The sequence below is a fragment of the Nipponia nippon genome, unplaced genomic scaffold (genome assembly GCF_047370975.1).
Source record: "Nipponia nippon isolate SJK-2023a ecotype South Korea unplaced genomic scaffold, ASM4737097v1 scaffold_12, whole genome shotgun sequence".
Taxonomy (NCBI): domain Eukaryota; kingdom Metazoa; phylum Chordata; class Aves; order Pelecaniformes; family Threskiornithidae; genus Nipponia; species Nipponia nippon.
The window spans coordinates 15,339,448-15,352,118 of record NW_028262313.1 but is presented as its reverse complement, the minus strand read 5'-3'; the positions used below and the strand labels follow the sequence as shown (position 1 = coordinate 15,352,118).

General features: G+C 47.1%; 1 protein-coding gene across 1 annotated transcript in view; it reads left to right on the top strand.

Moving 5' to 3' along the window:
* GPC4 (glypican 4) overlaps positions 1-12,671 on the top strand; it is a 69,819-nt gene that overhangs the window by 28,197 nt on the left and 28,951 nt on the right. Inside the window, exon 2 of the mRNA XM_087749001.1 lies at positions 3,038-3,196. Within this exon, the coding sequence (XP_087605127.1) occupies positions 3,038-3,196 (159 nt within the window). The remainder of the gene's footprint in view (positions 1-3,037; positions 3,197-12,671) is intronic.

Sequence of the window (12,671 nt, the reverse complement as noted above, 5' to 3'; positions counted from 1 at the left end):
TGTAAGAAAACTGCAAGAAAAGCAGCCCACAGCCCTAAACTTCGCGTTTTTTAACACTGGGTAACACAGTGCATCCTCCTATGATTAGCACTGAGTAGCCGGAGCTCGTCAGCTCCAGACAGAGCTAATTCTTGATCACAAGCCAAGACCACATAGTGCTGACATGACTGAGAAATATCTTCCATAATTAGATTGCTTGGTCATTCATTTTTGAATGTCTGAGTTGCATTTTGGAGCATAATTTCTTACTGATGAACCAAATGGGATCGGTTCAAGCTTGATTTACTGTCAGTAGTGTTCTCCTTGCTTGCCTTTGCACGAGTGTCCCAGGGAGGCACCGTGCAAATCTGGGACGAGGGGGATCGAAGAAAAATTATTTTGCTCTGTAACGTTAGGTGGGATGGTAACTTTAGTTTAATAGTATAAATAGATATAAAACTGTTACTTGTATTTGTGAAATACATTGGGCTTTTAGTTTTTAATCATAAATAAATTGGAGTAGTTGTAAAAAAAACCCACTGTTTTAGGGATCCAAGGGTATCTGTGGACAACTTCAGAAGTGTCTGCAAAGTGTAACTAGGAAAGGAAATCCCACTATCGGTAGGTTTGAATTTGCCAAGTAGGGTAGAGGCTTACCTCTCCAACACAAACGAGTGGGAAGTATGTAAGTCGTAACCACCAAAGGCAGGCATGCATCATGGAAATGGTACTGAAATAATGAAGCGTGTTTCAGGTAACGTATTTGCAACATATTCCCCATAATTCAGAAAAAAAACCCTGTTTCAACACTTTTAAAATGAAATTGTTTTGACACTGTAAAACTAGCCATTTCTCTAGCTGCAATTACTGCTTTGCTGCTTTTTATTTGTTTCCCGTTGTGTCAAAGAGCCTTAGTCCTGAATTGGAACCAGAGCAAAGAGATTCGAAGTGAAATGAAGTGCTGGCGCTTGGGCACTTTCTTTTTTTTTTAATGCTTGCTAGTAAGGCAGGCTAATAGAGGAGTCCCCAAGTGTGCTTCAGGATGGATTTGGTGGGCAGGATCCAAAAATCCTGGGTGCACCTTTTCCTCTCTTCTAAATGACTTCTCAAGCTAAATGGAGCTGCATCCCTCAGTGCTGCACCCCTTAATGCTGTGTGTTTGCCGCTGGAGGTGCTCCTCTGAGACGGGAAGAAATAGAGTCCATGAAAGGAAAATATATCTGTAAGGAGACAGCGAGATTTTTCGGTGTTTTCTGAAGGCTGTGCCTAAGCAGTGCTGCTTCCCGTAACAGACTTTGAGCTTTCCGTAATTCAAGAGCAGTGGACGGCTTTGTGCAATAAATTAGCTGTGGCAGAATTATCTGTTGGTCAAGGTCTCTCTGTAATGCCAGGGAAAACAAACAAACAAACCCTGTAACTCAAAAGGAAAATAGATTTAGAGGAGAGGTTCTTAGGAATTATAGATAGATAGATATAAAAATATTTATATCTTATTTTAAAATGGTCCTTAAGTGTCTGAAAGGAGAGATAACTAACATTTCTGGGCTAGAAGGTCATGCAAAGTGATGCAAAGGTTCGCTAGCTGGGCAAATGATGTTATGAGATCTTGCACAAGGCAGGCAGAGAAGCAACCGCTCATGTTAGAGCAGGCTTTGTTTTGCACTGTGCAAAAATTGCTTTTGTTTCTCTAAACCCACTTCTGGTGCTCTAGCAGGTAGGATGGCTCTTCAGTAAGTGCCTGGTTCATAGCTTGTCGTGAAGAGGTTATTTTCTGTGCAGGGGGCTGACAAGTCCTTTGCAGCTCTCGCTGTGAGTCTCTGAACCTTGGTGGTGGTTGGAGGTTGTTGGCGGCTTCTAGGGTGCAAGCAGGTAGGGAAGAGCCTTCGCTTCTCCATCTGCTTCCTTGGGCTGAAGGATAAGGTTTGGCAGTGGGGTGTGAAATGGGAGAGAAGGCAGCAGCTTACATGTAGGCTGTGTCTTTTAAAATACTGTCTGACTTGGAAGGATGAGTTTCTCATCCTAACTGCTTGTTTTGATCATATCTTCAGCGTTGACAAAGATTTGCACAATTTGCCCAAGTTTAAACCGCTTCAGCATCAGCCTGCCTGCCTGTGATGGTGCTGTGGTGTGGGACCTGTCGGAGAAGCTGGAGCTGAGGATTGCTACGCAAAGAGTTTGTCATGGCCAACAAAACCTGACAGCAGTGTTTTATTGGTGGTGCTAGAAGGGGACAGCTTCATCCTGCACTGCAACGAGATGCTCTAAAAGCGTTGTATAGGGCCAGATCCTGTGCCCAGATTGTCTGTGAAATTTTGAAACGGAGCTATGGTAGATACGGAAGCACTGTTATGATTCCTCTGACCAAACCAGCTTGAGCCAGATGTCTTTTAGGAGAGAATTATCCTTCAGGGTGAAGGAAGAAAAATCTGTTTGAATTCTCCAAAAACAAGCACTGAATTTTGCCCAGGATGATGACAGAAAACTGTAAAATTAGGAGCTGGGAAATATAAAGCATTTTCATGAGCTGTTGCATAAAGCAAGTATATTTTAATATCGGTAATAACTGTTACTGAGAGAGATTACTTCTCTTGTGATAATTGGAGGTGGGAGGTGAAGAAAAAAGGATTTATCTTGGTGCAAAAAGGACCATTGCCATTGATATTGTGTTGTGTGTTAACCGAATGAATTGGAAGTAATTAAAATACTCGGCAAAAACTTCATGAAAGATAGCATAGTATATACAGGTCAATTTGCTGGTTCTTCAAATTATGCTGTGCAAGATGAGTATCTGTTTATTCCATTTATTAACTGAATAAATAAGAGGACATTTTTTAATATTGTTGCAGAAAGACAAGGCGTGGTATTTACATGTGTTGCTATAAAGTTCCTCTACAGAATCAGGTTTTGATGTGCCTGGTCCAGCGCTTGCAGTGAGGGGGGGTCTCCTTGGGAGGAGATGGTGCTGCGGGTCCTTGCACCCCCTGCCTCGCAAGCCAACCTCTTTGCCCTTGCACAGAGAATCCTTTTAACTCGGGGTATTTTCTTCTCTGCTTTTCAGGTGACCACTTGAAAGTCTGCTCGCAAGGCTACACATGCTGCTCTCAAGAAATGGAGGAGAAGTACAGTCAGCAGAGTAAACACGACTTCAGAAATGCCGTCGTAGAGCTTAGCAATCACTTACAAACCATGTTTAGTTCCCGATACAAGAAGTTTGATGGTAAGTGCAGAGACCTTGAACTTTCTCTCCTTGGGATAAAATGCAAAAAATTCCCATCCTGTTGTTCTCTGTGCAGTTGTTCTGCTCTGCCTCCCCCTTTGCTGGGGAAGTTCATGACTCATGGCTTGGAGGGCAGAGCATGCCTTGTTTTGCAATCTTGTGAGAGAGAAATATTTGCTGATTAAGGCTGCTTGTTTCCCAAAGAAAGAGATCTTTCTTTCTGATTAATCTTTTGAAAAAACATTTTGCTCTTAATGTGAGATTGCAGTTAGTTTTGTTGGTGCATCCCTGCAGCATGTGTAATTGTAACAAGCGCATCTTGCAACCCTGATCCACAAAAATTGCTTTCCCAGCGTGTTGTGAACCAACAGGATTCATACCCATCTCACTTAGCCTTTGGGGCTAAGCAGAGCAGCAGATAAATACGAGCTGGTTTTGTGTGAAGGCTGAGGGTTCAAGTGTGATGCAGGGTCAGAAGCAAAATGAATGAAGTCTCGGCTGAGTTCCCATGGCTCGAGTGACACTAACTGCCGACTGGTAAGCAAATGACTGGTCTCGGCATTGCCCTCGGGACATGGATCCGCAGCAGTGTCCTGTCAGACTGGGTCTCCATAGGGCATGCCCGGCTCATGGGAGCCTCAGGAAGAAACTCCCTCCGGAGGCAGCTGGCATACACCCTTCCAGTGTTGCCCACCTTGCAGCCAGGCACCTTTCTTTTGAGAACCCTTTGTACATCCCTCTTGCAAACAGCTGAAGTCGGTGCCCAGGCACCGGGCACAGCATCTATCTAAGGTCTGAGCAGCATCTCTTGGTTTTGCTGCTGATTGCTTGGTCGTGGCAGTTCCCATGGGGCTCTGCAGGTGTCTCAGTGCTCCTGGTCACTGCGGCCCCTGTGCCTGGGCATCCCCAGGAGGGAGGAGCACGGCATCAGGCTCCTCTCTGGGTTGTCCTTGTTGGGGAATGAGGTGACGCCCAGTTGCACATGGAAATATCTGAAGAGTCAGGTGGACTGCGTTGCTGAGACTTTCGTTCTGCTCGTACATTGTCATCGCCGACTGGTAGTAGAGGGCAGTTCCACCGCACAGCTCCTCTGGACCTTTTTCTCCCTTGTTCAGTCATTGGTTCACCATGGATATTCTTCTGATATCCCGAAGTCTGTTCCTTGAACCTCCCAGGGACCTCCCTTTACTCTGCTGCAGCAGGTAGCAACCCCTTTCTTTCAAAAGGGGTTGGCACTCAGGTGAGCGAAAAAGTCCCTGAGTATGAAATTGCAGTGAGTCAAAGTGGAATTACGCAATCATCTTGATAGCATCTAAATCTGCTAGCTAAATATTTCCTTCTTAACCTCTGTTGTCTCTACCTGCTGGTACACCAAAGGGGTGATAGAGAGAGAACCAAAGTGTCTAGACTTGCAAGCTTATTAAATGCAGAACAAGACACTTAATGAAATCCAGCCCATAGATAAGCCCTTTCAAAGAGACCAGAGGAACAGCATCTGCTTCACCTCAAATGAACGACGAGGCTTTTTGAAATGCAGCATTGAAAACAAAGCATGCACGGTTCACTGTATTAGCATCCCTGACGTGGTGTAGACGTATTGCTAGGTGTGTCTGCCCGTTTGTAGGGTGAGAGATGGCTGCAGGGCTGCATGACGGCAAGGAGATATTAAGCTAAGCTGAGCTGGATATCTGTCAAAGCACAAGGCTTCAAAATGGGTGAGCTTTGATAGGGAGCCCTTTACGAGCTGTTTTGTTTGTGCTGCATGGTTCTTCCGTCAGCCCCTTGCAGCGTGCCCTGTGCTTGTCTCATCCTGATCTTAGCCCTCGGAGTCCTTCACAGGCAAATCTGGAAGGGGATGGTGTGATCCTGTTGCTGGAAGCTGGATTTACTGTGCCCAGCCTGTCCCTGAAGGGTGTTTCTCTGCCCGGTACGAAACTAATGAAGGAGAATTAGCAACCTCCTCGGCTTGTCCCAAAGCCTAATGGCCCCATCTTTGAGCATTTGCTGATACCAGATCTCAGTCTTCATTTGCTGCATACAAAGCTGATTTAGGGATTATTATTTTTTTTTTTTTTTAGATTAACTGATTACCATCCTCCATCATTTACCTCTTGGAAGACTTTTAATCATGATTGCCCTTCTCCCTCCAGCCCAGTCACCTGGAGGCTGAAGGCACCCCCTCTTCAGCAGCATTCTTGCTGGTGGCTGGGGCAGCTTGGGGAGTCTCCGGTCCGAGGTTCTCAGACTCTGCCTGAGGTTGCTATGGTAGTTTTGTTGGTTTTGTTTTTAAGAGCCTCCTGTTGAGTGATCGGCTGCTTGTGGTTTGGTGTTTCCTTCCTTTGGTCCTGGTGCTTGGTTATTGGGTCAGCTGTGGTCTGTTCTGCCTTGCATGTTTGAGTTGTCCTTGTCCAACATAATTCTTCCCACTTTTTTTAGTGTAATGTGCCCAACCTAGAGGAGAGGGAGGTGATCAAGACCCACGTATTTGTCCTGATCTTTAGGTATGAGATTGGAAAAGCACGCGATCCCTTCCAGAGCTCTTCCTTTGCATGGGCCCATGCTCTGATTTTAGCATTTGCAGCTCTTTAGGGCTGCCTCATTGATAGTAGCTAAATCCATTCAAATGAAAACAAAGCTGACACAAAATGAGCCATGTACCTTCCTCTGTTTAATGAGAAATCCTCTGCACAGCAGCTGTGTACAGGGACTGAGCAGGCAAGATGAGTTGCTGCAGAGACTGGATTCACTTCACTTAACTGGTCTCCCAGCAAGTGGGACGAACGCTCCTCTCACAGGGTGATGCATCCGCATGCTGCAAAAGGCCACTCCAGGATGCAGCTCAAGCAACAAACTGTGTCCTCCAGCTCTTTCAAAATCGTTGTTGCAGGTTCTCTGGCTGCTAATCTCTCAGCCTTGACATTCAGGTCCAAGAGGAGAGGCAAACCCGTGCTGCCTCCCTTACGTGCTTGACCTTTGCAGCAGTTGCCACTGCTAAAGGACAGTCGAAGTGGCGGCACGTCCTTTGGATGGAGGCTGTGATGCCCCGTGGCGTTTGGAGCCTTTGCATCAGCTGTTGCCAGAGCGCTGTGTGCCGTTGGAACTGTTGACAGAATTGCTCTGATCTGACACCAAAGCTGTACAGAAATGTATTATCTCCTCTTAATCAGGAACATGGAACAAGCTGCTGATTATCCATCCCCAAAGGGATGACCAGAAGTCATTTTGGCTCCTCTTGCGTAATGTGACAGAGTCAGATCCTCCTGCGCGTGTTTGGTTTGCAGACATTGGGAGAAGACTGGAGCTTGGGAGTCCCGTATCTTACATATCCTGTCTAAATATTTGCTTACAGTACGGCTCTGTATGCTCCTGGGGGTCTCTCCAGTTGTAATTTAAACAACTAGTCCAATCCCAGCGTGGCAGTAAGGGATATATTTTCAGCAGTAAGGGAAATGCTTCTTTAATAAAACAAAAAATACTTTGGGAGTTGTCAGATTCCCCATTGCTAGATGTTCTTAAGGTAAAGATTTGCTGTTTTTTCTGGCACACATGACCTCAGATACATGTTTACAGGCTTCACTGAGAAATTCATGGGTGAGATTCTCTGGCCATGTAAGTGGTTCCCTCCGTGACAATGACAGCTGTGGGAAAGGCACAGAGCTGTGCAACTGCGATGACATCTCATGCCACAGACGTGCTTATAGCAGTCAGGGCTTTAAAGAAAAAAGAAAAAAAAGAAGTCTCTGTGTTTGTGTGTGTGTGTTTAAAATCTCCTTTGCCTTGTCTCATCTTCACCAGTTAGTGACCTCCCCTTCCCTCTCCTAGGGATTAATAACATTAATAGGATTAATGGTGACATTAAGACTGCATAAATGCTTGGTCCCATTTATTAAACTCGAACTTTCACCTCTTCTGCCTTTTCCGGCTGAAGTTTTCCATGCCGGCGTCTGTGCTAGCCAAGCAATGCTTTGGGGAAATTGCTCAGCTGTTTTGAGGAACTGGAGCAGGGACAGGACATAGCCCATAACTCTTCTTCAGTGTTTCCGCTATTCTCTTGCTAAGAACATCTTGCTAAGATCAGATGTTCTTAGATTTTCTTATTAAAGACACGTCCTGAATCTCTCAGAAGATGTAACTGTTGTGCCAGGCCTTTTCTGGGGGGAGAAATGGTGGTGGTTTGGTTTTGGTTTTTTTTTTGTTTGTTTGTTTTTTTGTTTTTAATAGGCTGGTTGCAAGGTGATTAGGGCAGACAGAGCCCAAGCCCCTGTCAGCAGAGGGGCTGCTGAGCCTCTGCCCTGCGGGGCCCAGTCCGGCAAGCGACTGCTTGTTCTCCTGCCCCTGCGTTTCACAAGCGCTTTTGCTGTTGCACTTAAACCAAGTCTTGTCCCTTTCTTCTGCATGCTCTGGATTTAGGGAAGGCAAGGAAGCTTCTGCAACTCTTGTTGTACAGGAATGATATATACAGGAGACAAATGTGAGATGGTCCATCCCCGGGCTGGGCTGGCAGTAGGTTTGGTGTTCTCGATGCCCAAGTGACAGAAGGATTTGTACAAAATGGCACAGCCCAAGCCAGCATCTGGGAAGCTATTAAATGCCGAGAGTCCCGTTTCCGATCCGCTCCCCCTGACTTTTCCGTTAGCATTTAAGTTAAAACAAATATAGAAGTGTAAAACGAAACCCCTTTGGGACAATGAGCAGGAAGAAACCGAACCCAGGCAGCAGGAGCCGGCCAGGGGTCCCTGAGGCCGTGGTGCACCCACCCCTTTGCAGTGTGGGGACTGGGCAGGGGGTCTGGAGAGGGACCCCTGTTTGTGGGCTCCATGTCTGTGTTGGGCAAAGTAGCCACAGGTATAACGCGTGGTCATGGCCTGCGTCTTTGAAGCATCCCAGGGTGCCCTTGATCTTCTAGTGCGAGCCCTGTTGTTACTCCTGGGTGCACAAATTACTTCCAATAACTGGGTTGTGGCTGAGTCAGAGTGACTAGTTGTGGGGGCATTGGCCAAATACCTTCCAAACTGCTGAAACTGGAGGAAAAAAACACTGTAATGTCATTTCTGAATTTAGATTTCATTGTTCAGATAACCCTTGGCTTTCAGCCACTGTCTCCAGGTAGGAGTTAGCAGGGAGGTGTGCTGGGACAGCGGGATGCGTGGCTGGGAAGTATTAATAACCGGGTATGACACAGGAGGGATGAGGGAGAGCTTTTGGTGGTCTCCTCTCTGCTGCTCTGGGCAGTGCGGAGGCAAACGGTGAAAGATGAGCCCCGCAGGTGCCCAGCCCACCACTCCTATAGTTAGAATTTGGCAGACCATCAGGACGCTCCGCTTTACCAGAATAACTGCCCTTTGGGGACCTTCATCTCGTATTAACTCTTTTATTGGAAACTGCCTGCAAGAGCAGAGACCTGAGGCCTCATCCTGCTCATGTGCCAGGGTCCCCCATGTCCATGACACCCAGGACCGTGGGGCTAGTCCTGGCTGCCAGTGCATTTATCCCTGCAGGAGGCAGCTCCAGGTGTTGTGGGACCGCAGGAGGGCTGAGAGCAGAGACCTGTTGGGCCTTTGATGCTTGCTGTGCCAGAGCTGCGTGGTGTTTGTGCTTCTGAATAAATCTGTGTGGTGGAGAGACCTCTACCATTACAACCCATTCTCTGGCGAGTGCCCCCGTGATGACTGCATCATTAACATACAAATAATCCAGTGGTTTTGTTTATCTGCTGCCACTCACGTCTAGATGAAGGCATAGCCTCCTTCTTCCCTCTCCAGAAGGGGATGGCACCAAACCTTATACCAACCAGGGCAGAAAACAGTGGGAAGGTCTCTCAAATTTTGCAGAAGGTGCGGTTGCTGAGAGCCAGTCGTTCAGACTTGGTTTCAGACCTGTTCTTGCCCGTGGTGGGGATGGAGTGATTGAGGAGAAGCAGGAGGGAGCAACCACCAACACGCTTCCTTTGGAAAATCCCACTTGTGGGCTTTTGTTTGTGTTTTCCCACTCACTGCAACAATAATGAAACAAATTGTCTGCTGTCTGTACAGTGGAAGCCTGTTTATTCTTTTTCTTTTAACTGGCTCCTCTCCATCTGGAGATTTTTAAGTAGGTACATAAACCACTGTGATGTTTAGTCTTGTTTGTTGAGAAGGGTGATGCTCCTCTGACAGTGGGGGACCAGACCTCTGTTTTGAGGGGAGGAAGGATCCTGAGGTCAAGTCATCCCAGAAGGAGGAGATCTCAAAGGAGGGGAGGCTCCTGCCCTGTAAGGTGGGGAAAGAGGGACTAGATTTTGTAACTGAGCAGGCTTCAGCAGTGGGCAAACCACTTTGTGTATGGACTGGGAGGGATCAAAGAGTCTTCTGCCGTCTCAGGTCTAAGCAGTTCTGCTGTTAAGATCACAGGTAAACTGCTCTTACCCTTTTGGTTTTTTTCCAAAAGCAAAGATGCGGGCAGCAGGCTTTATACCCGGCTACAGGAAACGGGCCTGGTGCTCTCTGGTTTCTAATTGCTGTCAACCAGTCAATGAGCTATTGTTTGTCTGTTTAAAATTAACTCTCTCTTCCTCCTTCCCACACAAAGGAGCCGCGTAGCCTATGTGCGGGCTCTCATTGCTTGCGTAGTCTTGGGAGCTGCTGCCCTGGGTGCCCGTTGACTTGGTGGTGTTTTGGGGTCTCGTGGTGGGCTTGGGGGTGTGATATTCCACCGGTGCAGAGCTGGAGCTATTTCGTTAGTGTTAAATGTATTGTAATGTCTTAGCATCCAGCTGTTTGCATGCTGGATGAACAAATAAGAGAGGTGGCCCTAGCTGGAAGAGCTCTCCGTGCAAATGTAACGAGATGAGGGGAACTGAGGTAACGGGAACAAGAAAGCCACCCCCGCTGTTCAGCAGCACGGGTCCTCCTCAAGCTGTTCTATAGCAGTCATAGGAAGAGAGGCTTGGAAAAATACGTCTGTGTGAAATACCTTAGTGAGTGTCCCAGAAAGCTCATCTGAATGAGGCTATGCAGGAGGCAACCTGAAGGAACCTGCTTTCAGATTTTGCAGGCGATGTGTGCTGTTTGGGGTGGGAAGTTGGTGTGTTGGTACCAAATGGACCTGGGTCAGCAGGCCAGGACAGCTGAGAAATAATAGATGTGTTTGAACGGTCAGTTGTGATTGAGGACTGGGTGCAGTGAAAATTGGACATGGCGGGGAGTGGAGGGAAGAGCAAGAAAATGGAGGGAAAAGAAGCAGCAGCAAGGGAGGTGTGTTGGGGAAGATGGCTGTTGAATTGTGGTCATGAGGAGGAGGATGGAAGAGCTGGGAATGAAGGATCTGCTGCTCAGGGAGGAGGCAGCATTGGGAGTAGCAGGAGAAACCCGCTATAGCTGACCCAGAATGGGATGCGTGAGCAGCGACGGTTCCTGGAAATGAGGACGAGGAGGCTGCGAAGGCTGGGCTTGTCCTGCTGTGTGGGATGGACCAAGAGGGGACCAAGGGCATTTCTGCTGTTGCTGCTTTCCTCATTCATGGGATGACTCTTACGTGCAGCAGGATGCGATGTGCTGCTGTTTGCTTCTTGAATCACAGACAGCAATCTCCGTACTGTTTCCCCCCCCCCCCCCGCTTCTTATTCCTTTAATGAGCTCAGTCTCAGTGTGATGGTGGTGATCTCACGCTGTGTTTTACCTTCTTCCCTGCTCTTCTGGGCTCCTGCCAGCCCTGGGGTGCAGATGAAGATTATGTTCTTGGGCCCTCAAGAAACAAGAAGTTCTAGAAATCCTGTTTTTTGGTCTTTTTTTCTCCTGTGAGGCTGCAGCCCAGTTGTTGTTATTGTGTTGAAACCTTTCACTAATCAAGCAAAGTTTGGGGAGTTGCTGTTGGGCCTCCCAGCTCTCCAGGGTTCACATGTTGGGGCTGTTGCTGTGACACTGGCATGATTTAAGCCTGTACTTCTTCAGACTCTGCAAAAGAGTTCTTCCCATGTCAGTAAGTGCTAACACATGTTTGAATACAGGACAGAAAAACAGCTTGTGGATTTGCCCTGCCCTTCCTGAGTTCATATTCAATAAATGTGTTAACACTACGTATTCATCGGTTTCTCAACACTTCTGGAAAAAGGTTGTTAAGCTATGGTTTGTTTTTCCTTGGTGGAAATTACAAATGCAGTATATGCAATAAAGGAAGTGAAGGTGTATTAAAAGTAATGAGGCACATTTAGGGGAAAAAAAAAATAATCTTTTTCCTTTGGAGTAGGTGGCATGGCTACAGATGGCTTCACCTTCGAGGTGAAAAGAGCTGTTAAACATTTGTCTCTTTTCCTCCAAATTCCTTTTATCTGTCTGGATTGAATTTTGCTTCTCATGGTAGGAGCAGCTGCAGGGTGGAGTTTGCATCCGCAGATGTACCTCTGTGAAGGCGCTGGGACGGTGCCGGCGCCGGCCCCTCCGCGGCACAGCCTTCGGGGCCACGGCTCGGGCAAGAGCGTTTGTCTGGGAATACATCTTGCTGTTGTGAACGTTTTATGAGTAAACCATTTTATGAGAAAATATAATTAATCTCTTTGTGGCAGTGTTCTCCTGTACACACTAGAAAGCATAATTGTCTGTACAGACAAGCAAATTAAAGGTTTCGGTAAGACAGACGGTCCTTAATTAATCATAATCTGGACAACATATTAAGACTATACCCGAAAAGCTGAGTGGCAAATTATCTGAAACTAATTAATTGTGACCATAAAAATTCAGCATGTTCCTTCTGCGTGCTTGAGCCTGGTTTTATTTGTTTTTTAAGGTGTGTTGAGTAATTGCATGTCTACCTGGTATCTGTTTGCATAGTTAATTTGGAAGCCTCAAACAGAATAAGGCCAATTGAAAAGACAGCTCTAAACCAAGCAAACCCGGTGCATGGGAAATGTAGGATGTCGGGTGGCCTTTGGGAGCAGAAAGGTGCATGGTAGCCCTGGTCTCCTTTTGGGAGGAGAACACGGCCAACAGATGAGCATCTGTAGAGAGCACGTTGGCTCAGCGGCCTTGCTGAGCTCTTGAATAAGACTCTGCCTTTTTTGCACCTCAGTTAAGGTTTTCTCTGCTCTAAGAACTGTGGATTTTTGGTGCTGAGCCCTGGGTTGTTCATCGTTTGACTCTTTGCAGTTGCTGGAAGAGGAGCAAGCAGGGTGCCGTGGAGCGCCATGCTTCTCTCCAGGAAATTATTCTCTGAAATAAATGTGTTTCATTCCTGAAGATCAGGAGATTCAAGGCAAAACTTTGCATTCCTACGGTGGTCGGCTATGGGTTCAGCCCTAAGGACTCCCTGCCTGGGTCATGGCTGGAGGGGCAGAGGACACCCATGCTTTGGTCCTGCCAAGGGGCACATGGTGCTGGTGGTGGCAGGAGGCAGCTCAGGCCAGGCAGTTTTGCTGCTTCTTCTGTCACCAGCATTCATGGGGAAATGCCAAACCTGCCTGTGGGTGAAGGGGAACATGCCCCTTTGATGTGTTCATCTAATT